The 27063-nt window shown below is 41.4% G+C and overlaps 1 protein-coding gene across 2 annotated transcripts; it reads right to left on the bottom strand.

Annotated features, from left to right (window-relative positions):
* Positions 1-10313: 10313 nt before the first annotated feature.
* fkbpl (FKBP prolyl isomerase like) lies at positions 10314-21894 on the bottom strand. Of its 2 annotated transcripts, none has more exons than XM_028801261.2 (3): positions 21800-21894; positions 12364-12727; positions 10314-11399 (listed from the first exon to the last, which is right to left on the bottom strand). In XM_028801261.2, exons 2-3 carry the CDS (start codon positions 12667-12669, stop codon positions 10803-10805), a joined length of 903 nt encoding a protein of 300 aa, XP_028657094.1. In that variant the 5' UTR covers positions 12670-12727; positions 21800-21894; the 3' UTR covers positions 10314-10802. The 2 variants fall into 2 exon arrangements, with proteins under 2 accessions (XP_028657094.1, XP_028657096.1); XM_028801263.2 differs by lacking the exon at positions 21800-21894 and adding an exon at positions 21761-21784.
* Between the last annotated feature and the right edge of the window lie 5169 nt (positions 21895-27063).

The raw sequence follows: 27063 nt of genomic DNA, 5'->3' as shown, positions 1-27063 counted from the left end.
CATGGCCTCCCCAAACTCTTCCCACGCCCGAGTTTTTGCCTCAGCAACCACCAAAGCCGCATTCCGCTTGGCCTGCCGGTACCTATCAACTGCCTCCAGGGTCCCACAGGACAAAAGGGTCCTGTAGGACTCCTTCTTCAGCTTGACGGCATCCTTCACCGCCGGTGTCCACCAACGGGTTCGGGGATTGCCGCCACGACAGGCACCGACCACCTTACGGCCACAGCTCCGGTCAGCTGCCTCAACAATAGAGGCACGGAACATGGCCCATTCGGACTCAATGTCCCCCACCTCCCTCGGGATGTGGTCGAAGTTCTGACGGAGGTGGGAGTTGAAGCTACTTCTGACAGGGGGCTCTGCCAGACGTTCCCAGCAGACCCTCACAACACGTTTGGGCCTACCACGCCTGACCGGCATCCTCCCCCACCATCGAAGCCAGCTCACCACCAGGTGGTGATCAGTTGACAGCTCCGCCCCTCTCTTCACCCGAGTGTCCAAGACATGTGGCTGCAAGTCCGACGACACGACCACAAAGTCGATCATCGAACTGAGGCCTAGGGTGTCCTGGTGCCAAGTGCACATATGAACACCCCTATGCTTGAACATGGTGTTCGTTATGGACAATCCGTGACGAGCACAGAAGTCCAATAACAAAACACCACTCGGGTTCAGATCGGGGGGGCCATTCCTCCCAATCACGCCCTTCCAGGTCTCACTGTCATTGCCCACGTGAGCATTGAAGTCTCCCAGCAGAACGAGGGAGTCCCCAGAAGGTATGCCCTCTAGCACCCCCTCCAGGGACTCCAAAAAGGGTGGGTACTCTGAACTGCTGTTCGGTGCATACGCACAAACAACAGTTAGGACCCGTCCCCCCACCTGAAGGCGAAGGGAGGCTACCCTCTCGTCTACTGGGGTAAACCCCAACGTACAGGCTCCAAGTCGGGGGGCAATAAGTATACCCACACCCGCTCGGCGCCTCTCACCGGGGGCAACTCCAGAGTGGTAGAGAGTCCAGCCCCTCTCAAGGAGATTGGTTCCAGAGTCCAAGCTGTGCGTCGAGGTGAGTCCGACTATATCTAGCCGGAACCTCTCAACCTCACGCACTAGCTCAGGCTCCTTCCCCTTCAGAGAGGTGACATTCCACGTCCCAAGAGCCAGCTTCTGTAGCCGAGGATCGGACCGCCAAGGTCCCCGCCTTCGGCCACCACCCAACTCACACTGCACCCGACCTCCTTGGCCCCTCCCATAGGTGGTGAGCCCATGGGAAGGGGGACCCACGTTGCCTCTTTGGGCTGTGCCCGGCTGAGCCCCATGGGTGCAGGCCCGGCCACCAGGCACTCGCCATCGAGCCCCACCTCCAGGCCTGGCTCCAGAGGGGGGCCCCGGTGACCCGCGTCCGGGCAAGGGAAAATGCCGTCCAAAATTGTTTTTCATCATAGGAGGTTTTGTTTAACCGCTCTTTGTCTCATCCCTCACCTAGGACCAGTTTGCCTTGGGTGGCCCTACCAGGGGCATAAAGCCCCGGACAACAGAGCTCCTAGGATCATTGGGACACGCAAACCCCTCCACCACGATAAGGTGGTGGTTAAAGGCGGTTAAAGGCTCTGGATGTTGTAGGGCTGTCTTCGTTGACACGCCTCTGCAACATTGCATGGACATCAGGGACAGTGCCTCTGGATTGGCAGACCGGGGTGGTGGTCCCCCTCTTTAAGAAGGGGGATCGGAGGGTGTGTTCCAACTACAGAGGGATCACACTCCTCAGTCTCCCTGGAAAAATCTATTCGGGGGTCCTGGAGAGGAGGGTCCGTTGGATAGTTGAGCCTCGGATTCAGGAGGAACAGTGTGGTTTTCGTCCTGGTCGCGGAACAGTGGACCAGCTCTACACCCTTAGCAGGGTCCTGGAGGGTGCATGGGAGTTTGCCCAACCAGTCTACATGTGTTTTGTGGACTTGGAAAAGGCATTCGACCGTGTCCCTTGGGGAATCCTGTGGGGGGTACTCCGAGAGTATGGGGTACCGGCCCCCCTTATAAGGGCTGTTCGGTCCCTGTACGATCGGTGCCAGAGCTTGGTCCGCATTGCCGGCAGTAAGTCGAACCCGTTTCCAGTGAGAGTTGGACTCTGCCAGGGCTGCCCTTTGTCACCGATTCTGTTCATAACTTTTATGGACAGAATTTCTAGGCGCAGCCAGGGCGTTGAGGGGGTCCGGTTTGGTGGGCTCAGGATTGGGTCACTGCTTTTTGCAGATGATGTTGTCCTGTTTGCTTCATCAGGCCGTGATCTTCAGCTCTCTCTGGATCAGTTCGCAGCCGAGTGTGAAGCAGCTGGGACGAGAATCAGCACCTCCAAATCCGAGACCATGGTCCTCAGCCGGAAAAGGGTGGAGTGCCCTCTCAGGGTTGGTAGCGAGATCCTGCCCCAAGTGGAGGAGTTCAAGTATCTCGGGGTCTTGTTCACGAGTGAGGGAAGAATGGAGCGTGAGATCGACAGGCGGATCGGTGCGGCATCCGCAGTAATGCGGGCGCTGCATCGGTCAGTCGTGGTGAAAAAGGAGCTGAGCCGCAAGGCGAAGCTCTCAATTTACCAGTCGATCTATGTTCCTACCCTCACCTATGGTCATGAACTATGGGCAGTGACCGAAAGAACGAGATCGCGAATACAAGCAGCTGAAATGAGTTTCCTCCGCAGGGTGTCTGGGCTTTCCCTTAAAGATAGGGTGAGAAGCTCAGTCATTCGGGAGGGGCTCAGAGTAGAGCCGCTGCTCCTCCGCATCGAGAGGAGTCAAATGAGGTGGCTCGGGCATCTGATCAGGATGCCTCCTGGACGCCTCCCTGGTGAGGTGTTCCGGGCACGTCTAACCGGGAGGAGGCCCCGGGGAAGACCCAGGACACGTTGGAGGGATTATGTCTCTCGACTGGCCTGGGAACGCCTTGGGATTCTCCCGGAAGAGCTAGAAGAAGTGGCCGGGGAGAGGGAAGTCTGGGCATCTCTGCTCAAGCTGCTGCCCCCGCGACCCGACCTCGGATAAGCGGGAGACAATGGATGGATGGAGTAAAAGATGGGAGTGAACCTGCTTCCTCAATTTAAATGCTTTTTCTAAAATGTTATTGATTAGATCCAGCCAGGTTTTGAAAAAGCTTTGTACAGATCTTTTAAGTGTGAATTTGATTTTTTCCAGTTTTGGAGGTTTTGATTGCTAATCAGCTGTATTGAAGATGATGGCCTGTTTAGAAAGACAAACCTGTTTGTACCACTTAATCCTCTCTTTGATGGCTTCTGTCACAACCTCCAGAACTTGATAGTGGCACCACCAGTGTCTTCCCTCTCCTACTGCCTTGATGTAACTGCTCACAATATGCTCCTAGGTTCCACATCTGCAGCAATGTTGGCAAGCTGGTGTCTCTATTTCCCCCCATATGTTGGGGTAAGACAAACTGGGGACAACATCATATACTGCCTGGATGAGGAATTAAATTCATTAAGGCTTAGCCCTCCACATTTCTACCTAGGTATGGTAAAGTAACAAAGGGGTCCTTGGCAGTACATGTTTTGTTTTAAAAATAAAAACACTGCAGCTCAGGTTTGGTGGATGTGGATAAGTGCGGTATCAAAACCTCCGGGTGTTGATGAGGAGACAGCCATGTTGTAATTAGGGACCCTGCACCTACAACAGAATAAAGGAGCCTGCACAGGAAAGAGGGTGAGGAAAGACAAAAAATCTGAAAAGACAAAATCTGAAAGAAAGGGAGTGTCTTGATTGTCAACAGATAGAGAAAAGAAAATTTGGGTGAGCAAACCTGTACAATGGGCAAAAGGCATGGTAGTCTGGAGCTGGTCCCATGGAGAGTAAATGGAATGGCACCCATGGGCTAAGGATGCTCCTGCTAAACATCTGGGGAGCAGAGGTGACCAAAGGGCTCTGAAGATCATCGTGCAGATGCTTGTGAGTGATGATGGTGTAATCAGAATATAAGTTTAATATGTCACTGTGCTCTGTGCAAATATTACAAATCTGCTTCTTTTCACATGTACAGCTAACACAAGGCCAGATTTAGCACACAGGGACTGATCATTCAGACCTGATAGGCAAGCATTTGAAGACAAGACAGGGGCAACTACGAAAATGGGCATTTTACTATTTCTGTGTGACACAGTCAGCATGACATTGGATCTTCTTTTCCTTGTTTGGAATGGCATGATTTACCTAAGTAGGGGCCTGCACATGGAGAAAAAGTATAAAGCCTTGGAACATTGCCCAGCACATCTTTGAAGCCGATGGACGGATGGAAGATTACGTCATCCGATCCTGAAAAATCCTTCCAGCGCAGCGACAAAAATGGCAGATTCCACAAAAGGTCTTGTCATGGCTTCCTGTCTGTTATGCCGCGTAAACCGTAATTAAAGAAAGCTGTTATTTTATCGTATGTGATTTCTTACCGCCGTATCACTATGGGAGGGATATTGCCTCAATATAATATATCTATTTAGGTTCAGGTTACATAAGACGCCACAATTGCAAAAAGAAGCTATTCCAACCAGGGAGCTAGAGCCCCCTAGAGGAAAACAGATGGAAGGACAATGGAGCCAGGCTTGGGGCACCTCAGCAGTGACTGGCTGAGGTGGCTGAGGCACCAGCCTCTTTTAAATGATTGACCGTGCTTTCTGGTGTCTCAGCTCCTGGTGGAACGCACCTGTTGGGTGAGCTGAGGCTGAAAAGTTTTAGACAGGTACCAAGGCGCAGAAGAGAGAGAATTCCTGTTTTTATCTCTTGAATTATTTATTGATTATTAACAAACTCGTTTTTACTCCCATTAAGAAGACACACTTCTTTTTATTGGATTTTTAATTTATTTATGAAGACACCGCATTGCACATTGTTTGGACACTGCTTTGATTGAACAGAAGGACTATGCACTTTTTTGCACCATCTTGTTGTTGCGAGTTCTCATTCACGCCAGTCCATCTTGGTACATGACTATCGATGTCTAGGTTCAAGATGAGAAAATGTCAGTTGCGGGCATCCCAGTATTATAACAGATCAACTTCTTGGGACATAATTGCTTATCATAAATAAATGTAACTCCTAAGATCTGAATATTTGGTAACCCACATGTAAGTGATGAGAGGAAAAAATACTAAAAGTTCTCTTGCATCTTCAGCGCTAAGCCCCAGACCAATTCCTACTAGACCAGAAGTTCTTTATCGCCTGTGGCTGCAGCTTTTGTTCCAACCAGTTTCATAATCACCAAGCTGGTCTTTTTATTTTTTCCTTCTCTTATTCTGCATTCAGAAATTTGATGTTGAGATTTTGATGAATCTCGACATTTTAGACCTCCCTGACTTTCTCATATACAAAATTAGGGAAAGTATTGGAATCCTCCAAAAATTCAATTTCGAGATTTTGTTGAATCTCAACGTTTTAGGCCTCCCCGAGTCTGAAACTACCATTTTTGGAATTATGTCTGTCTGTATGTGTATGTAAACACGATAACTTGAGTACGTCTTCACTTAGGCCAATCAAATTTTGCATACAAGTATTAGGTACACAACATAGATTTCTATTAAGTTTTGGGCTATTTCTTCTAACTGGAAGTGGTACTTTACCTTTAATTCATGCAGCTGCAGAGTCCGATTTATTCAACTTTACTTTTATAATAATTGTTCGATACATTGTTAATTTTATTTGACTTGTTGTTAATGGTTCTTTAATGTACATAATTTAAAAATATAATTATTGTCTTACAGTTTACTCCTCAAATATCCATCCCCAAATCTGAGTATATGAGAATGTCTAGGGGGGACCACTCCCAATTTTTAAAAGACATTTAGAAATATAGTATTAGTATTCTAGTGAAGGCCATGTGTGTAGGTCTAGTGGCGGGAGTCAATCAGGTTGCACGCATTTTGGTATGTTATTGGGTGGCATTGTGTGGGAAGGAAGTGGTTGTTTGCAGACTTTGGGTATGAACGCTTACATAAATGCTCCATGCTTAGGCCTAAAGTGCCACAACCCTGACGGTGATAACAACAGAATTATCTGAAACTTTACTGTTTATTGTTTGCTGGAGACATTGGAATTTCTGGAAAAACTCTTTTAGTGTTGGAATCTGTTATCGCGTGAGTATTTCACCTATGCAGATTTGGAGGACATGCACAACAATATTTTTGCTCTAGCTTTAAAAGCATAAAACTCTTGTTATTTTCCTATTAATTTACTTTTTTCTCTGTAGTTTGCTAATTTAATTGTATCCTAATAATGAAAATTAACAACAAGCAGTGAAGATATCTGGGGAAACAACAATCAATGCTGAAAGCCAGCAACTGCATCATTTTCATTGGTAAATACAGAGTCTCCACAAAGTACTCAGACTCCGACACTTTTGACACATTTTGTTATGTTGCAGCTTTATGTTGAAATCACTAAAGTTTGTTTGTCCATTGTTAAACACTCCATATCACAGAACAACAAAGCAAAAAACTGTTTTTTAGAAATTTTATTAAAAATAAAAAACTGAAATATCACATTGACACAAGTATTTAGACCCTCTACTCAGCACTTCATTGAAGCACCTTTGGCGGCCATTAAAGCCTAGAGTCTTCCTGGCCATGATGTGACAAAGTTTGTACACCTGGATTTGTGGATTTTCTACTAGTCTTCTTTGGAAATCCTGTCAAGCTTTGTTCAGTTGGATGAATAATATCAGTGGACAACTAGTCTGTTGAGATATTTGTAAGTCTAGTCCTTGGCTGGGCCACTTAAGAATGTTCACAGAGATGACCCTAAGCCACTCCTGTGTTGTCTTTAATTTTTTGCTCAGGGTCAGGGTCTTGTTGGAAGGTGAATATTCAGCCCAGTCTGAGGTGCAGAACACTTTGAAGCATGTTTTCATTAAGGATATCTCTCTATTGGGCTCTGTTCCACTTTTCCTCAAGCCTGGTTAGCTTCCTAGTCCCTGCCACTGAAAACCAACCTCAAAGAATGATGATGCCACCACCATATTTCAGCATTACGAATAGCATTGCAGAGGCAATGAGTGGTGTATGGTTTCCTCCAGACATGTCATTCCAAATAGTTCAATCTTGTTTCACATTGTAAGCTTTCATGTGTTGGCTGGACACTATGCCAAAAAAACTTAGATTGGTGAAGTGTTGCAGTACTGGTTGCCTTTGTAGTCCTCTGAAGATCTGCCAGGGTGATCATTGGGCTCTTGGTCACCTTTTTTACTAAGACCCTTATTCCCTGATTGCTCAGTCTGGCAAGAGCAGCCAGCTCTAGGAAGATTCATGGTATGTGAATATATAATGTAAAGTTGACGGTCTCATTTGCTCACTCATCAACAAAAACACCATTTCCTGTTTAGTTAATTAGCTGAAATTGGGCAGGGTGGCACATCTAGGCCAGTAGGTATCCACTAAGAAAGGACATTTCAATTGACGAATATTTAGTGGTAAACCACCCTTACAAAAGAAAAAATAAATACCCCAAAAACTTTAAAAATGTTTTGACTACTTTGATTGAAATTTGATGACATTATAGAAAAAAAAATTAGTTGACACATAATTTTACTTTTCGACTAGCTGAGCTACCCATCTCAGGAAAATGACGTGAAGTGGATGAAAGAAAGTTAGGTGAAACTCAAAGAAGACGCTGTTAGTTAAGAAGCCTCCTTGGGTATGCACAGTACTCCATCTTCTGTTGGGTTTCTTCTTGCTGCTCTTATGCACTAAAATACAAATTCATGCTGGACTGGTTTGTTGAGTGCCCTTATACATATAACCTTCAAAATAATTGGGGTTGGGGGTGGCTTGGTGGTAAAATACATGTAATACTGTGGAGAACTAAGGTGTTCCTTGGAGGTCAGACTGCAATGTGTCACTACGCTCTGGTTCACAAAGCAGAAACAGGGAACTGTCCATACAGCATACCAGCCCACTTCAAGGCCAGTGTATACCACAAGCCAGGAGTGACGGCATACCTTGGACAGTTTAAACACTTGCACAACTCAGGAAAGGGATTCCCCACTGACAGAACATAGATAAGATGGACAATGTACATAGTTCACAAAATTATTACATTTCTACTGTTCTGATCTGTATCATGCTTAAAAGACTGAAGTCATGTCATGTGCAAACTGTAAACAATAGCGCTGTATGTAATATTAAATGATACTATAATTTCCCTATAAACCCTCTGTAGAAAAGGCACTATATTGGTGCCTGACCTGGCACAGAAGGACACAGAGGCACGTATAAAACACGGACTTTTTATTTTTCTTCTTCACCCGTGGGCGCACGTCTTCCCCGTGATCCACAGGCAATACACAGTCCCAAAAGCACTTAGTATAACACAAACAACAACAGCAGCACTCTTTTCTCCTTTCCCACCACTCCTCCACAAGCGTAGTCCTCTTCCTCCCGACCCTGGCTCTTTGAGTGGTGGTGGCTGGCCCTTTTTATACCCCACCCAGAAGCGTTCCAGGTGCTTGATCACCTGGTCCTAATTGCATTTCCAGGTAGGGCTGAAGATTCGACCAGCCAAGCTGCAGACGCCATGCAGCTCCCCCTAGCGGCCATCTGAGCCCCCAACCAGGCTATGGAGGACTCCATTTCCCATGGAGCCATGCGCCAGGTTGGGGAATCATCGTCCACCAGGGAGGCTGCCACCAAGCGTCCCGGGGGAGGTACTGAAGTGTCCATGGCTGCTCCCCCGGAACATATGCAGCAGGGGCGTCCCTGCCGGGCATGGGACCCGGCTGTCCTTCACACCTCCAAAACTTTGCAATGGCACAAGATTACAGATCAACGTATTACAATGAAATCTGACTGAAGATACCATTTTTAGAGGATCGGCTACATGGTGAAATTATATTTATAGCCAAAATTCCCATTATTCTTACTAATTAACCGTTGAGAGAATACACTTTTCTCTCAAATTGTGTTTTGCAGTGCCCATCAACAAAAGTCAAGGTCAGTCACTAGGAAAAGTAGGAATGTTTTACTCATGTGCAATTGTATGTAACATATTTATGTATAGGGGCTCCAATGAACTAATAATGGTAGCGTCTGGGAAGAAAAACAAACGAGTATTGCATACACAAAAGTATTTAGTTAGATACATTCATCATACTTCTGACTCATCCAATTAACTGACGGCACTATAACTGAGATCCCATTGTCTTGGGAAATTTCCCAGGTGAAGCTAGTCTTTATTAAATACAGTTGACCATTCAAATAGTGTATGTATGCATGTCCTGGATTAGGTACCACTAATATTCTGTGCAGCCTTTACCACATTCTGCAGTGCTTTATGATCTTGAGCTGATTGGTGCCACACCAGGATGTTATGCAGTCAACTAGGGCAGAAGACATTTTTAGTGTGTTTAATGACATCCAGAATGTGTTTTTGTGCTCATTTCTGATCATCATTGATGGTCACTCCAAAAAACTGAAAACTGCTGATCCTCTTCACAACAACTCCACCCCCCATGTTTATGCATAGTTCAGTTGAGCTAGTTGCCCTGCTACCGCCGTGTCAAAAGTCAAGTTCTCTGCAATCTCCTTCATCATTGCAGATAATTATGTCATAATCATAGTTAATGGTGCAGTTGTTCCATCATGCAGTAGTAATAGGTGACCAAGGAGGACTGCAGGGGGGCTCAGCATACTGTAACCTTATTTATGGGGCACCAGGAAGTGACGCTTGCAATCTGTCAAAGTAAAGTTATGGATGTGACATTAAATCCCAAATCTAGGAGCTTTAACTTTAATAATGCCTAATGTATAAACACACCACTGGCATAGCGTTTTTTTGTTATCCAGGTGTGCCAAAATGGTATAAATTGCAAGGAAATATGGCATTTTTCTATGGACCGGTACTATCTAGAATATTCTGTTAAATGTATTATCTGGCACCAGCCCCACATCAAAATTGGAGTGAGTGCCACCCTTCTGCAATCTATGAGACAATCCACATTTGCTTTCCTTTGGCACAAGTTAATTGTTGTTTTTGTTAAGCAAGTGGACACCACTGATTCTCTCCATGAGATATTTAAAATGAAACTGAAAATACAAGGTAACCAATCAGTACAGCTTTTTAAAATGTACACTGAAACTCTATCCAAACCAGTTGCTTTATGAATGCTGACTTGTTTAAAAATCATTTTAGGCCATTTATATGCTGTTCATATTTTGAGTAAATATACTTTAAATTTATTGTGTCAAAGAAGTCAGCCCATAATAAGTCATCACCACAAGAAGTAAAATTTGTTTTTCCATACGTTCTATCTAGTTTTAAGGAAATGATCATCTATAGAAAGCAAGAGAGACAATTAATTTTATTTATAACAGTCAACAATTCAGCACAGCAAGATAACGATTCACAGTTGTTATTTTTTTTTGCTCAGTGTATAGTTAATAGTTTTCTTACATCTTCTCCTCCTTGTAATGTAAACAAGAGCATCCCAAGCAGGGTACAGTGACTAGTGTTATATATCGATAAAATTAAAAATATAACTTTTAATGTTGCTATTACACAACACGATTATTACAGCAAAAGATGTGCGATAAGTTTTGTTGTTTTAATTTAACATCTCAACAGCTCTTTAAACATATTAATAATCATTAACATCCCCAGACTAAATGTAAAAACAGAAACACAACTTCCAAAAAAATGATTTGCCTCTGACCACACACTGCTATTTACATTCAGTCGTTCTAAGAGGTCAAGCTGATCACACGAAGGCTCTGGGCCCCATCTGGAAGAAGACTCTAGTGGTTCAATGGAGTATAGTTTTAGAAGATCTTGTCAGGTAAACAGCTTGCTCATGGCCCTGGCAAGTTGGGCATTTTCAAGTTTTACTTTTGCATCCAAGTCCTTCAGAGCCTGGACGGCAGATCTGGAACCTGGCTCTAATTCAAGTAATTTTTTGAGGTCCACACGTGCCTGATCAAACTCCCCTAGTGACATATAAGCCATTGCCCTTCGGTACAATCCCTTCACGAGACTGGAGTCCAGTTTGAGAGCTCGGGTAGCACTTTCAAGAGCATTGTGGGGCTGCCCCAGTTTTAGCTGGCAGGCTGCTAGGTTGGCATGGAGCATAGCTTTAATTTGCTGGTACTCTGAAGCTTCTGTAGGTGGGAGTAGGCACTGCATGGTCACAAGAAGTCGCATGGCGCGAGCATACCTATCTGCTGCTCCCCAGATATCACCTGCTTGAAACCTCTCTCCACCTTTCTCTTTGTAATGTAGAGCTGCTTCCCATTTTTCTTCAAATGTCATTTCCCAGGATTCCTTGCCACAGGTGAAGCATTCCATCTGAACAGTATATTTGTATTCACGTGTGTCATATGGTGGTGATAGACTCTGAGCAGCTGTTTGAGTAGGTAAGGGTCTCACTAGCAACTGTAAAAAGGCCAAAACAAACAAGAAAAGGCAAAATAACCAAACTGAATATTTTCTTTCTCATTCTTCCTATAGCGCTATAATGCATTACTTTAATGTGTTGCATATTTCAAATAAAATAGATTTATTGTAATATTCTTTGTATTTCACAGTCAAAATTTAAAACAAACTTAATTGACATGGTCGTATCAGTATCAGTATCAAAGGAATGCCCTTCCCAAAAATTATATTTTTTTATGTTACTTAATCCATGTATTTTGTAGTGATGGCCAAGAAAATATTTGAATCTCATGTTTTCATGCAGAATGTGAGAAAAAAAATTATATAACAGATCTTAATAGCGACATGTGCAAACTACGTGAAAAACCTCCATGGAAGAAAGAAAAAAATTCTCACGTTACTCATGTCTAATAATCCACATGTCTTAAACAGGAAAGCGCATTCCCATAATTCTGTGCTTTTGAAATGAAGACGCATCTCTCCCCATCATTAACTGGTTAAGAGTCCTGTCCTCTATTCAAAAGCATATAATTATGCTTGTGTACCATGAATGCTGCGTAGTTCAGCAAAAAATGTATGCTTTTTCCACATTTTGAGCATACAACTAGATAACGGAATATGTGGATTATGCGACACAAACTTACTTTTTTCCCATGGATGTTTTTCACATCATTTGCTGTTGTGTAGCCTGTGTCGCAATTATGGTTTATTATATCATACATTTTTTCTTTAGTTCTGCATGAATGGAATTAAAAAATTTTCTCGGCCATGATTACAAAATACATGAGGCAAGTAACATATTCAGATTAAAGAAAATATTTGGGTGGAGTATTCCTGTAGGGATGCAGAGTCAAAAACTAGAAACCCCCATATATCATAAAAAAGTAAAATACCAAAGATTTGTCATTAGTTACTGTAAATAACATAGAAAAGGAGAAAATATAGCGGTTTGAAGACGACCCACCTCACATTTCTCCCCAAGTGACATTCCCTCGAGACAGCCTTCAATGACATCACATTCTCCTTCTCCAATTTTAATTTCTGTTACTTGATTTATAGGATAAGGGAGAAGAAACTCATGGGTGTCCTCTTCTGAATTTTCTGACTGAATAATTATTTTGCAAACTGATCCCACCTTTGCTCTCTCTGTTCCATTTCCTTCCTTCAATATTCTTCGCTTTACTTGACAACGATTCCCAGCAGCAACGGATGTCCATGATTTGCTAACATTATTCAAGTCCTGTGTGTCATATTTAGCAGCCCCTTCCATTGGTCAGTGGCGTTCCCAGTTTGTACTTTGCATTTATGTCTCCATTACTATGGCCTGTCTGAAAGGTAGAATTTATAATATGTAATTTTTAAAATGCATTTATGTCTCCATTATTATGGCCTATCTGAAAGGTAGAATTTAGGTGTGTCATTTGTAAATCCATTTCTTTAAATGTAATGAATAATACCATCAAAAGTTTAAAATGCAATTTGTTTAGACTAAACAATAAAACATATGCCTTATATTATCTAAACACAAAATGTAAAATGGAATTTCTTCTTCACTGAACTTAAGCCAGATCACTGTCACAAATGTGAGGTTCACAATTATGCACACTTTGAGTTGAGTCCTCCATATTAATATCAGGCCCTGCAGGTAATGCAGATTGGTGGTGTGTCTACTTAGAATTTTATTGCCAACATATTACTAAAATTTCAACGCACATCTCAGATTTACTTGTAACCTTAACATCTCAACCAAGGCTGGACGACATATCGAGTTTTTAAAAAATATCGACATTTTCATACGAGATATAGTTTATATCGATATAGTCTATGTTGCGTTAAAATTATACTCATACAGCCGCCAGTTCACCTTTCTCTTCTCCCCGTTTGTCTCTCGCACAACTTCACCCTGCCCCACCTCTTTCCCTCTCTGAACACAATTCACCCCTCCCCCACCACTTCACTCGGTAAGTCCTGCAGGCAGCGTCAGGATGGAAATGGATAAAGACACGAATTAAGCTATTGAAGAATAGTTGATTGGTAAAAAGGAAAACAATGGCTCAATTATTTGGAGATGGTTCAGGTTCAAAATGTCAGATGAGCAGCAGAATAATGTATTCCATAGAGAATGCAAAAAACAAGTCCCAACAAAAGCTTCGAACACTACTAAACTTTTCTACCATTTACAACAGCACCATAAAGTGCAGTACGAAGAGTGTGTGAAAATATGTGCTGCTGCCCAGACTGTGAAGCTTTCCCAGCCTCCTGCCCCAAAACAAACCACGTTACAAAACTCATATACCTGTACTGTCCCTTATGAGAGAAAGAGTGAGAAGTGGGGTGACATTACCAAAGCAGTGGCTTATTATATCACTGATTTTTTTTTTCCCCTTTTCTCCCAGGGATGAATATTTTTCCAAAAAATTCAGGTTTCTAAAAAGCATACATGCATCACAGGAAAATTAATGGAAGGAATTATTAAGGATAAGATTGAGCAACACCTGGCAAGGACAGGAGTTATTCTGAACAGTCAGCATGGGTTCAGAAGAGGGAGGTCGTGTTTTACTAACATGCAGGAATTCTATGAGGAGGCAACAAAAGGATACGATCAAAGTGGAGCTTATGATATTATTTATCTGGACTTTCAGAAAGCATTTGATCAGGTGCCACATGAGAGGTTGGGCATCAAATTAAAAGAAGTGGGAGTTCAGGGTGATGTTTTTAGATGGGTGCATAATTGGCTCAGACACTGGAAGCAGAGGGTGATGGTGTGAGGAACCTCATCAGAACTGGCCTATGTTAAGAGTGGTGTTCCACAGGGGTCAGTGCTAGGGCCGCTGGTGTTTTTAATATATATATAAATAATTTGGATAGGAATATAAGTAACAAGCTGGTTAAGTTTGCAGATGATACCAAGATAGGTGGATTAGCAGATAATTTGGAATCCGTTATATCATTACAGAAGGACTTGGATAGCATACAGGCTTGGGCAGATTTGTGGCAGATGAAGTTTAATGTCAGTAAATGTAAAGTATTACACTTAGGAAGTAAAAATGTTAGGTTTGAATACACAGTGGGTGGGGGAGTACACCTTATGAGAAGGATTTAGGAGTCATAGTGGACTCTAAGTTATCGACTTCCCGACAGTGTTCAGAAGCCATTAAGAAGGCTAACAGAATGTTAGGTTATATAGCATGATGTGTGGAGTACAAGTCACAGGAGGTTATGCTCAACCTTTATAATGCACTGGTGAGGCCTCATCTGGAGTACTGTGTGCAGTTTTGGTCTCCAGGCTACAAAAAGGACATAGCAGCACTAGAAAAGGTCCAGAGAAGAGTGACTAGGCTGAATAGGAATTAGTACAGTGGATTGAGACTGTTATTTTAAAATGAGTTCATCAAGAACACGGGGACACAGTTGGAAACTTGTTAAGGGTAAATTTCGCACAAACATTAGGAAGTTTTTCTTTACACATTAAACAACAATAGACACTTGGAGTAAGCTACCAAGTAGTGTGGTAGACAGTAAGACATTGGGAACTTTCAAAACTCGACTTGATGTTTTTTTTGGAAGAAATAAGTGGATAGGACTGGCGAGCTTTGTTGGGCTGAATGGCCTGTTCTCGTCTAGAATGTTCTAATGTTCATAAATCAATGTAAAACGTTTGTTGCTGCATGCAGTGTGCTGTTGCTGCATGTTAGAGATCTGGCAGTGGCTGGGCATGTCAGCTGGGGATTGAGCAGATAAAGCCAGTACCGCACTTTCATTTTAGATCTCGATCTCCAGATCACTTGCACCAAATCATAGTCCAACAAGTCAAAGTCCAATTCAAAATAATAAAATATATGCAAAAATGTTATCCACCGAGTATTTTGCTTTGCACATTCGTTTCACTCTCTCGTCCGATGTCGATGCCATTCTAGATGTTATTTACTCTATGCTACTCTTACACATGCAGGGATTCAACATCAAGGAAACAAGTTTAACAGTCCTCCAAACAAAGAGGGTCTACCTATAACGTAATGGTGAGTTTTATTGACATTTGCAGGGTTTTTTTTCGCCCTCCTCCCACCTTAAAAGAGTTAAGTAAAAAGTTTTATAGAACCACTTACAGAGCTAAATATGCCTGTTGACCACAAGACAATTTGAAATGTTTAGGCTCATACAGCTACCCACTTATGAAATTGAAACTTTGTTACATAAACTACCGGTCCTATTGGAGTGCTTGCGTGTGTGTGTTAGACTGAGGATTGTGACACTGAATGAGAGCCCCAGCTGAAAAGGGACAGGAAAAGGAGGGGGAACATGGACCGTGTACAGCGTGTAGCTGCACCCGTCACACATAATGCACAACAGGTGATGCCTCGGCACCACGCAACTCTGTGTGGAGCTGCATGAAGGTTTTTACAGCGGCTGGAGTGCCAATTCTACTACCAACCCCCAAGTTTTCCCTGAAAGTTCGAGGACCGCTGGCAGGGCCAGATGCAGGTTAACGTCATACCCAGGACAAAGCAATTGCGATTAAGGGTCTTTCTCAAGTACCCAAAGAAGTGTTCCGGCAGTTGCAGGATTTGAACCAGCGACCGCCAGAAATCCTTACCACCAGAGCCACCACTCCGCTACTACTTCAGGGAGGTCCATCGTAGGGCCCATTAATATCCACACTCAGAAAAAGGCTAAATTGGATTTGGCAATTAACTTAACCAGCATGTTTTGGGGAAAACCCAGGATAAAACCTATGGGAACAGTGAGCAGGATCTGCACAGGATTCAAACCCAGAACATTAAACCTGTGAGATGGCTTTATTACCTGCTGTGCCAGTGTGCGGTGATAGTGACATTAGCTAAATCCTATTGAAGTATTAAAGAGTTATTTTGTACATGTTCAGTCCTGTTTCAAACTGTAAACACTGAGATATTCAACAAGATGCCCTTCATGTTTTATTGTACCAATTTGTTTTAGCATTCCAGAACTCAGAAGTATCGTAATACAGGTGTTGTTTATGTTACTCGACAGGTGGTCATCGAGACAATACACCCTTTAAATCAAATACTCTGGTGGTGTTTTCCTTAATCTGTGTATTATTATCCTCAAGTATAACTAATAAGCCTGTTTCAAATCTTTCCAGAGTGAGGTGAGGTACAAATGCCCAATTTCGTTAAAAACTTTGCGTAAATCAAAGGTGTATGCACACTATGTTTCATTGAAATGCAAACAGCATGAAACTAAAAGAGGTGGAGCGTACACAACACAAGAAGGGGCAGCACTAACGGGTAATGCTTGTAAAATCCTTGTGTACACAAATGCAAGAGGTCACAGAAATGTTGCTTAAATAAGTATCCTATTATATTCAGCTTTGTAACAGCAAACCTAAATCACTTACTTCAAACAGGTTTAGTTGTACCTGCATTGAACTGGAGAGGCTTTTTGGGTTGAGTGGTAAGACTGGGATGAAACTGGAATTACTCAATGAAATGAGTCAGTGATCTAGACCTTTTCTCTGAACTGAAACAAATGCAGTAATCAAGCATTTTGGTGAACACAGCATGCCCATCACTAGGCAGCATTACCAGGTAGTGTATGTAACTTCAGTTTTAAATTAGAGCAACATTATATGCGGTGCAGTGCTGAAGTGAAATAAGCCTGGTGCACGGATAGCAGTGTTGTCGAGCTGAGTGGAAGGACTCTTTTTTTGGCTTGGCTGGTTATTATTGCTTTCCAGAGGAGTACAGGGAACAAGTTTCTGTCCTGCTCTGAATTATTAGAGATACATAATTTAAATGCATTGAACAGAACACAAAACTGTTATGCTGAGGTACAACTGCCCAGATTTAATTAGACAAGTACTAATTAGAAATAACAAGACAGCCTAGTGAGCAGTACCGACATCTCACAATGCTTGGACCCCGAATCATTTCTAAGTGTGGGTGCTTCCTTTGTGGACTTTTCATGTGCATTTTCTTTCAGAGGCCTCAGACATGTTTTGTTTTTTAAAAAGCTATTAAATTGCTTAATAGTATGCTTTCAGAAAACAGAATGATGATTCCTTAACCTGTAGCTTTGACAGGTATCATATGTGTTTCCAATACCAGTGTTGTCTGATTCAAGAGCTTACCTTAGCAGCACTGACTGCAAGACAGAAAGTAACCTTGACTGTGTAATTAGGTCATCACAAGGCATATACTCCAAGGGTCACTCACATTGGGCAAAATTAGCAGGCCCCATCATCCTATCCTGCACGCCTTAGTGATGTGGCTAGAAAACCCATTCAGACAGAAGGGGAACATACATGCTCTGGACAAACAGTGACCAGACCTGAGACATGAACCAAGTCTTCTGATGCTGTGATGTAGCAGCACCAACCACTGTGCCATCTCTTTATTAGTAGTCTATTTTTAATAAGTGTATTCTATTAACTAAAATGTGATTATTTTGAGTTTTTCATCCTAGTACAGCAAGTCTACATTGCACATGAAAGTCTAACACTTTCACAAACTATTTACCATCTTGTACGTAGTATTTCCATTTAATTATACCTGTTTAAAATTGCATTTTAAACTTGCTATAGTATATACCCCCACATATAGGGAATCCATTCCCGGGCTCCCTTCCCTCATTCCCAGGAATGAAACTGCTGGAATTCCCGGCTGAACGGGAACGGCCAAGCTTGCATATATAACGTGTAAAAGTGTAAAAATCGATCAAGAAATAACAGAGTTATAGTTGAAAATAATTAAATGGCATGTTTTTTTGGCCCATGGTGTGGTGTGTTGCTCATTAATTCAGTCAACAACAGACCAGCAGCAGTCAGTCTCCCGGCTCCCACTAAGACTGAGCACAGTGGACTGGGAGGTGTCTGTACTCTGCAGCTCACAAATGCCGGGACGTGGCAGAGTTCATTGACGTCTGTGTTGTTGACAGCTTTGAACAGCAACTTGAAATTGCAATGCGTCAGTCTGTTGCATCGCCATTATCTGTGCCAAGAAACTTGCCATCACTGAATGATGACAAGAAACTGGATGCATCAGTAAAAGCTGAAATGGCGGTGTTTCAGAGCAACGGCAAGCACAGGCGTTGTTTAGAACAAGTATATCAGTATCTGATGACTGTGCCGCCTACTTCTTTCTCAGTGGCTGGTGTACTCTGCACGAAGGTGCGCTCTCACCTGGACGACCGCACGCTGGACATGTTGTGCTTTCTATGCTCTTATTACTGCAACTAACTAGATACATGTACTTATATGACAGCATGAACTGCTTGTAGTTAAGGATAGTCTTTTATTGGTGTCAACATATTGCAGTAGTTTTATTAAAAATAAGTGTCACACGTTCTAAAACCGTTCACATGTGTCATTCCCGGGAGCCCCGGGAATGACATGTGGGATTCCCGAATTCCCGGGAATGGATAAACCTGTCCGGGAATGGATTCCCTACCCACACATTATTTCTTGTTAGCATCACCTAAAAGCCAATAAGTTCAGTAGGTTACAAGTCAGGTATGACTATGCAACTTTGAAAATATTATTTCAGAACTAATGACCAGCTCACAAACTTATGCTCAAAGACTACACTTTCCTTGCACCTAGAAAAACTACATCAATATTAAATAACATAGATTTATAAACATTGCATGTATGTTAAGAAATTTGGATTATGACTCTCAACTAGAGTGCATGAGCACAACACTGAGACCACTGGTGTTATCATAAAAAAATCAAAAATATCTAAAATGTGTCAACATTAAGTATTTACTATACAGTACGTATATATAGGATGACATGGTAGTACAGTGGTTAACATACTGGTTCAAATTCCACGTCTGGTTATTGACTTTTCATGTTTTGCCCTCCCACTTTCCTCAAAGACACAAATGTTAGGTGAACTGGAAATTCTAAACTTCTCTCAGGAAAGTGTGGGGGATGCAAACATAACAGGACACTATTACAGATTAGCACCCTGCCCAGGATTGGTTCCTGTAAATTTATTGAAAAAGATAAGAACTGAAAATTCCCCAGCTATCAATCTAAGTAGGACTAGGGTGTTGTACCGTGTTAGCCATTATGAATGTAGAGAAAAGCCAAGCAAAATGACACCTTTTATTGGCTAACTAGAAAGATTACAATATGCAAGCTTTCGAGGCAACTCAGGCCCCTTCTTCAGGCAAGATGTAATCTAAGTAGGCTAACAGTAAGGTCTATGTAACTACAATCTAACACTACACTCACACGGCTATATTTTCATTTAAAAATGCAGACACTGGTGTGTGTTTTCACCTTTAATCCACACTACCCTGGTTCTTTTAACTCCCAAAAATGGAGACTTTTGAAAATTCTCTCCACAGCCTTATATTTCTGAAAACACAAGTGCAGCATTGCAGTGAGGATTGGCGAAAACAGAGAATTTTGAAAACACAGACTCTATATGCACTCAGATTGGTTTGTACTTATTACATGACTCTTTCCTGACTGATTCTGCTCATTACATTTTCCAAGATGCTTTGTTCATCTTATGCTCGTGTTTTACTCTCCATAACAATATCACCTCATTGTCCATCCTAACAAAACAATCTGTTTTTTTTTTTGTATTCACTAATCGCTGTTCTGTGTATGTAAATGCAAGCTGCAAATGAACACCCAGTGTCACTTCCTCTTCTTCTCTTCCGATGCATGCATGCATGCCCATTGTAGACAAACGGCTATATCACATGCATTTCAAGTTATTTTTGTGCAGGTGGAGGTACTTTTAGAAACTACTGTATATAAAAATGCTTATGTGGACAAATGTGTTTTAAATCCATTCTTAAATGAAGATGTATTAGTGTGGATGTAGCCTTAACTGAATAAGAGTGACTGTGAGACATGCCAATGAACGAACACTTAGGCTCACAGGTAAATCTGAAAAATTTAAAGAGAATTTCAGAGTAATCAAATGAACATTTTCATAACTATGGTGTGATTAAGTATTGTGAACATTACAGGAAATAGTTTTCCCTGGATTCCAGAAAAGTTTTGATGACCACTTGATAAAGCACAGGAGGCATGCATAGTAAAATTAACCAAAATGCAATGTGGGGGTGTGATGTTTGGTTACTGCCGAGATTCAGGCATCAACATTCTTATTTACATGAGCTGCACAATGATCAGGGGATTTTACAAATATGTTTTATCAACTAAATGCAACAGGTGATTTTCACCAAGCCACAATGAAGTCATTATGGAGAAATCACTGTCACAGTGGCCTTGCATGATGTTTAATTTTGCTTTAGTGTATTTTTAAGACATTTCAGCATTTTGCCAAGAGAAAACTCCATAAGCAGACTCGAACATGTAAAAGGGGTGGGGGTTCATGAAACTAGCCTCCTGCCTTAACCGGGTAACACACCTTATTCCAGTTTTGTGTGTGCATGTAAACGCACTCATCGAGTACTTTCAGCCAAAAAATGATTCTGCTTAAGCATGTGAAGAAGCAGTACTGGGGCTCCTTCTTACCTATGGTAATAAGTTTTTTAATGACTTACTGTGACTTAACATTGCCCAAGTCAGGATCCTTTTTTTTTTTTTTTGGTAATTCGTGTGTTTGTTTTTGGGTCAGTTATTGTTTCTTATTTCTTATATTTCAATATTTCTTGAGCTGCAATTTCTGTAAAACCTAACTTTCCCCTTGGGACAAATACATTTCTTTCTACCTATTCACGTAAGGATTACTTTTAAGACTGTAATTTGATTTAGACCTTTTCCCGCGAAACATTACGTGTTATTTTAAACGTGATTTTGGTTGCAAGGGTCTTGTTCGGGAGATGATTCTATCTGTATAACGTCACTAAATGCGTCTCCTCCTGCCGGCCTCACTGGCGCGGAGTGATCAATGCGAGTAGTGGAAGCTCTCAGCCCGCGGGCGTGGCACTTGTGACGATGTCAAGTGTGTTTATCTGCTGGTATACATAGAGAAAACATACAACGCATACCGTACATACACTACTATATGTCAAAGACCCATGCAGGCAATACTGAATAAGAAAACACTAAGCATGCCATACACCACGCCAGACACTGTTAACTGATTCTTGCTAAAGGACTAGAAAGCCGATTCTATAAAATTCGTTCCAGTTTTGCAGTGAACGTTTTTTTCTATGGCTAATGGCACTCGCGTCACTAATGTCGGGCACCCAGTTTTATTTCCGATTTCTAATTTTGAGCACAATTAATGTTTAATTTACTGTAATAATCTTTCAGAAAATTTCTTTTAACATTACCGACATGCCTTCAAATCTCTAAAATCCGCATCTACCAGAATTAGGGGAAAATGTGACAAAACGCTTTTTTAGCTTATTTAATAACTTATCTGTGTAATATATAGAGAGACACTCACACTTGACTATTACTGAGACATGACAGCGACACCACTTACCTCACGTCCTGCGGCTCCAACACACGACGGTGACTCACGAGTGACAAACTTCCTGTTGACATTTAGAGGTGCAACTTCCGGGTCGCATCGCTTCTTGCATCATAGCAACGGAAGAGCTTTTCCTTAACAACGGATCAGACTGGAACATACAAAAGCGACACCCAGTGTTGGATCGGGAATGTGCAGAAGTTTGACTAGGTTTGTGTGTTCCAGTTCGAGGTTCTTAAACTTTTTAATCTGCACTCTAAAAAATACTATAAAAATACATTACATTAACCGTATATATATTCGCAGTAAAAATATAATACAATAAACAGTTAAAACTTTATATTTAACAGTAAAAATTTATATTTAAGCAGTGTTTTAACTGTCAATTACTTCAACATGCAAGACTATTTTATGAATAACTGTAGCATTGCCGTAAATTTGTAATGGCTGCAGAATCGTCATGTCCAAAAGTTTTGAGAATGACACAAGTATTGGTTTTCACAAAGTTTGCTACTTCAGTGTTTTTAGATCTTCTTGTTAGATGTGTCTATGGTATACTGAAGTATAGTTGCAAGCATTTTATAAGTTAAAATGCTTTTATTGACAATTACATTAAGTTTATGCAAAGAGTCAATATTTGCAGTGTTGGCCCTTCTTTTTCAAGACCTCTGCAATTCTCCCTGGCATGCCGTCAGTTAACTTCTGGGCCAAATCCTAACTGATGGCAGCCCATTCTTGCTTAATCAATGCTTGGGGTTTGTCAGAATTTGTGGGGTTTTGTTTGTCCATACGCCTCTTGAGGATTGACAAGTTCTCAATGGGATTAAGGTCTGGGGAGTTTCCTGGCCATGGACCCAGAATTTCAATGTTTTGTTCCCCGAGCCACTTAGTTATCACTTGTGCCTTATGGCACGGTGCTCCATCATGCTGGAGAAGGCATTGTTCATCACCAAACTGTTCTTGGATGGTTGAGAGAACTTGTTCTCAGAGGATGTTTTGGTACCATTCTTTATTCATTCTTCAGGAAAGATGTAATAAGGGGCCTGAGTTGCCTCGAAAGCTTGCATATTGTAATCTTTTTAGTTAGCCAATAAAAGGGGCCATTTTGCTTGGCGTCTCACTACATTCATAACGGCTAACACGATACAACACTCTAGTACTACAGACACTTTTAACACTGAAATAGATCAGCCCCATAAAAATGATAACTCAATCCAAACCTACAAATATTATGACCAAGGAGATGCATGTAGATAGAGAACAGCAGAGAACCAAGGACTTGTGTGACTGGCGCTGTTGCCCGAGATTAATAAACTCCTGCCTATCAGTCAGACGGGACTTAAATCACTGGAAGGCAGTGCCAGAAATACCCAGAATGTAACATTGAAGTAGTGGCTCTGCTTAACATTCAGTGTCATTTGCAACTGTGTCTGCACTGCTCATCACTGATCATCAGCAAATTCCATAGGAAAGGGTGAATTAAACAGAATGTGGTAAAAGAAAGATAACATTTAAAGAATTGGCAAAAATGCAAAATTCTGAATTTTTGTTTACTTGTAAATATACCAGGACATGTTTCTGAAAGCAAAATACGGGAAGAAAAATAGTAATTACTGTAGAAATATTAGAGGTTAGACTGAACTGTTTATTTGTGAAACTGATTCTAATGAAAGCCCACAGCCGTAGTGGTACCCTGTGACTAAACTTGGGAACCCCTGGTATATTTGATTTGTATCATGCTGTAATGTTTGGTTTCCAGATGGACCTGTGAAATGATAAGAAAGAGTGCAGTCCTTTGATTATTTTTCCTGGTTCATGTTTTAAAATGTTGTTTGGTTCAGTTAGATCTCTTCTTGCTTATAACATACCAGAATATGAATGTAAAAGCTGCTTTATGGGTTACACTGAGAAAAAAAAGGGGGCAAAGTGCTTTGTATAGATAGATAGATAGATAGATAGATAGATAGATAGATAGATAGATACTTTATTAATCGCAAGGGGAAATTCACATACTTCAGCAGCAGCATGCTGATAAAGAAAATATTAAATTAAAGAGTGATAAAAATGCAGGTATACATATATATTTAAATGTGACATGATAAAACTGAAAGCCCATTTTGCTCTTGTGGATTACAGCAGCATGAAGGGTCTATAGATGCACACTTTGTAAAATTTACATCAATTTCACAGGTTCTGCTAGTATGCAGTAAGATAAAACATTTACAGTATGTTTTAATTACTGAAATCAAACTGAATAAAATGGAATTACCTCCCATACCAGTGACGGTGGGCAGTCTGCACTCAGTTAAAGTACCTGAAAGGCAGGCCATTATCTAGAGCAGGGGTAGGCAACATCGGTCCTGGAGTGCCACAGTATGTGCAGGTTTTTGTTCCAACCCAGTTCCTTAACGAGAACTCAATTATTGCTGATGAAGCACATATTGCTTAACCCTTTGCGGTCGTTAGGCCAGAAAACTGGCCTTAGTAAAAAGTGCGCTATAGGTCGTCAGGCCACCGCTGGTGGCCCTGCAAGTTTCTGACCGATTTGCACAGTCGCCTGGTCGAGAAAAGTGGCCTGTGTTATTCCTACGTGCTTGAAAAAATAACTGCTGTAATTATTGGCGTTTTTTCAATAATTAATTACGACTAATGTAGCGTGACATTGAAAATTAAATACGACTGCAAAGGGTTAAGTGACATTTTAATGCTTCATTTTAGTGGTCTCGCTTGTTAAGGTTCTCCAACCTTAATTGCTTATTTCAATCTTAAACTGCTGCATTCAGTGTTTTAATTGCTCCTTATTAGCAATAAGATGTAAAAGACAAAGCAGCCAGCAGTTCTCCAGCTAGCTTTTTTCCAATTACATCTGTGTGTGTTCATCATGCACGGTTTGATTTAATAAAACACTTAATAGAAAAATGTGACAGACTGAAAATGATCTGTTTTAGGCTTCAAATCATTTGGATGATATCCTTGGAAAGGAAAAAAATCTACGATATAAAAGCCTTACATTGCACAGACTAACAAGCCATAAAATTAAATAAGGTCTGAGATTGGCAATGATTGGTTTCTAATTAAGCAATTGGGTTGAATGAAAATCTGTAGCCACTGCGGCTCACCAGGACCGACATTGCCTACCCCTGTTTTACATCTTATTGCTAATAAGGAGCAATTAAAACACTGAATGCAGCAGTTTAAGATTGAAATAAGCAATTAAGGTTGGAGAACCTTAACAAGCGAGACCACTAAAATGAAGCATTAAAATGTCACTTAAGCAATATGTGCTACATCAGCAATAATTGAGTTCTCGTTAAGGAACTGGGTTGGAACAAAAACCTGCACATACTGTGGCACTCCAGGACCGACGTTGCCTACCCCTGATCTAGAGTATCAACTTTATTTCCAGATTTGTTTTTTAGAAATAGCAATGTTGTAAATGTCTTTATATATAATACACTACCATGGCTGTTCATTTGTCTGTCCAGGATTTTAAATCACCTGTAGCTCGTAAACTGTTTGAACTATTGACCTGAAATGTGGTACACATATACTATGTGTCGCCTACTATCCGCATTCAAGGTGATGATTGACCTCCAAGGTTATTCTTCTTTTTATTTTTATTGTATTTTATTGTAGAATCAACTCTCGGCAGCGGCCAGCAAGGCAGCCATGCAGTGCATGCATATGGGCGCCGTTCTCATCCCTACCACCTTCGTCGTCACTTCCCCTACCTCTTCATATCTTAAATCATTCTTGAAGCAGATTGAAGACTTAAGTGCCAGCTTAAGTGAAAAATGAAAAAAAAACGTACTAAGTATTTGCAACACAAACAATGACTTAATCAGTTTTAACGTGAAAAGATGCCGACGACAGAAGAGAAGAAGCAGGCCACTAGGGTGGAGAAAAGAAGAGCAGCTCAGGAAGCAGCAAGCGCATCAACCTCTGAGCAAACGAATGCTAAACATACAGAGAAAGAGGATGAATACTATGAATACTCAAGTCAAGTGTATTCACTGCATGTTATCATGCAGTGCATCATTACTGGTTTAATTATAATATATACAGTATGGTAGGCTTCAGCAAACTAGTCAGTGGACCTTGGGAAATATTTCTAACAGTTGATGAATCACAGTGAAGCTATTAAACTTGTAATGAAACTGGAATAGTTACGAAGAGTCTGATATAGTCAAAATTCAACTACAAGCAGATTAACAGTAATTGCTAACGACAATAATAAACAGAACATTGTGTTGGGAAAGTTCCTACGATGCACAACATTTGATAATAATCCACTGTAAACATTGACGTGCTTGCTGTATTTATAGTCTTTGATTTACACTGTTGCCATGATATGGCTGAGAACAGGGCCAGATTTAAGCATAACCTAAACTAAACAAGCTACATCTTATTTCCTTTTCTATCGTTGGCATCTCTGGCCAAGGCAGAAACCTGTCCTGAATGGGGAGCTAGTGAACTTTAGTGTCTTACACACAAACCAGCATCCACATTCACTGGATCAGCTTAATAGTTGGTTGTTAACCTATCACAAAGATCTCTGGGATGTGCAAGAGAAGCAGAATGTCCCCAAGGAGATACATGACAACTTTTGGTTTATCACAAGAATTAGATGAATACATACTATATCTGCTGTCACACATGTGTGCATGGGAGGCAGCTAAAGGGCTTGAGTAAGGGCAGTTCCGAGTCATATCAGGATGTGGCAGAGTGCACTGACTCTTTCTTCCTTTCCTGTAGACCATTCATGGGAGATTCCACCTGGCCCTCTTGACGTCACTTCCGGGACCGAGCCTATGGAAGGAGACCTTGCTGGCTCCGGCCCCTGTGATGTTGCGTCCTGTCTTCCCCTTTAAAAGCCTCCACCTTTTCTCTATTCCCTAAGTTCTGTTTTGGACTCGATTTTGTGCACAGCAGTGCTATCATTTAAACAACAATTTGCAGCCAGGATACCAAATATACGGGTGGCTGCCCCAAACCTTGCTATGGCTCTTTGTGGCTTTTGTGACACTGCTTAATCAAATACACAAATTAATTAACTAATGTTAAAACATAGAATTACTTACCTGAATAATTACTGCTTAGTCATCAATCATTTTCAAAAAATAAATATTTGTTGTAATGTTTTTTTGCACAAGGTCAGCGTGGCCTTCTATATCAATCAGCTCTAAAGTAAAAATCAGTATCTGAAGGCACAATTAACTTCTGGTTTAAAGGATTAAACAGAGATATACCAATGAGTAAGACAGAAGACAAAGAGA

Source organism: Erpetoichthys calabaricus, chromosome 1 (assembly GCF_900747795.2).
Source record: "Erpetoichthys calabaricus chromosome 1, fErpCal1.3, whole genome shotgun sequence".
Taxonomy (NCBI): Eukaryota; Metazoa; Chordata; class Cladistia; order Polypteriformes; family Polypteridae; genus Erpetoichthys; species Erpetoichthys calabaricus.
The sequence above is the reverse complement of the archived record's forward strand: the minus strand, read 5'-3'. Positions and strand labels throughout refer to the sequence as shown.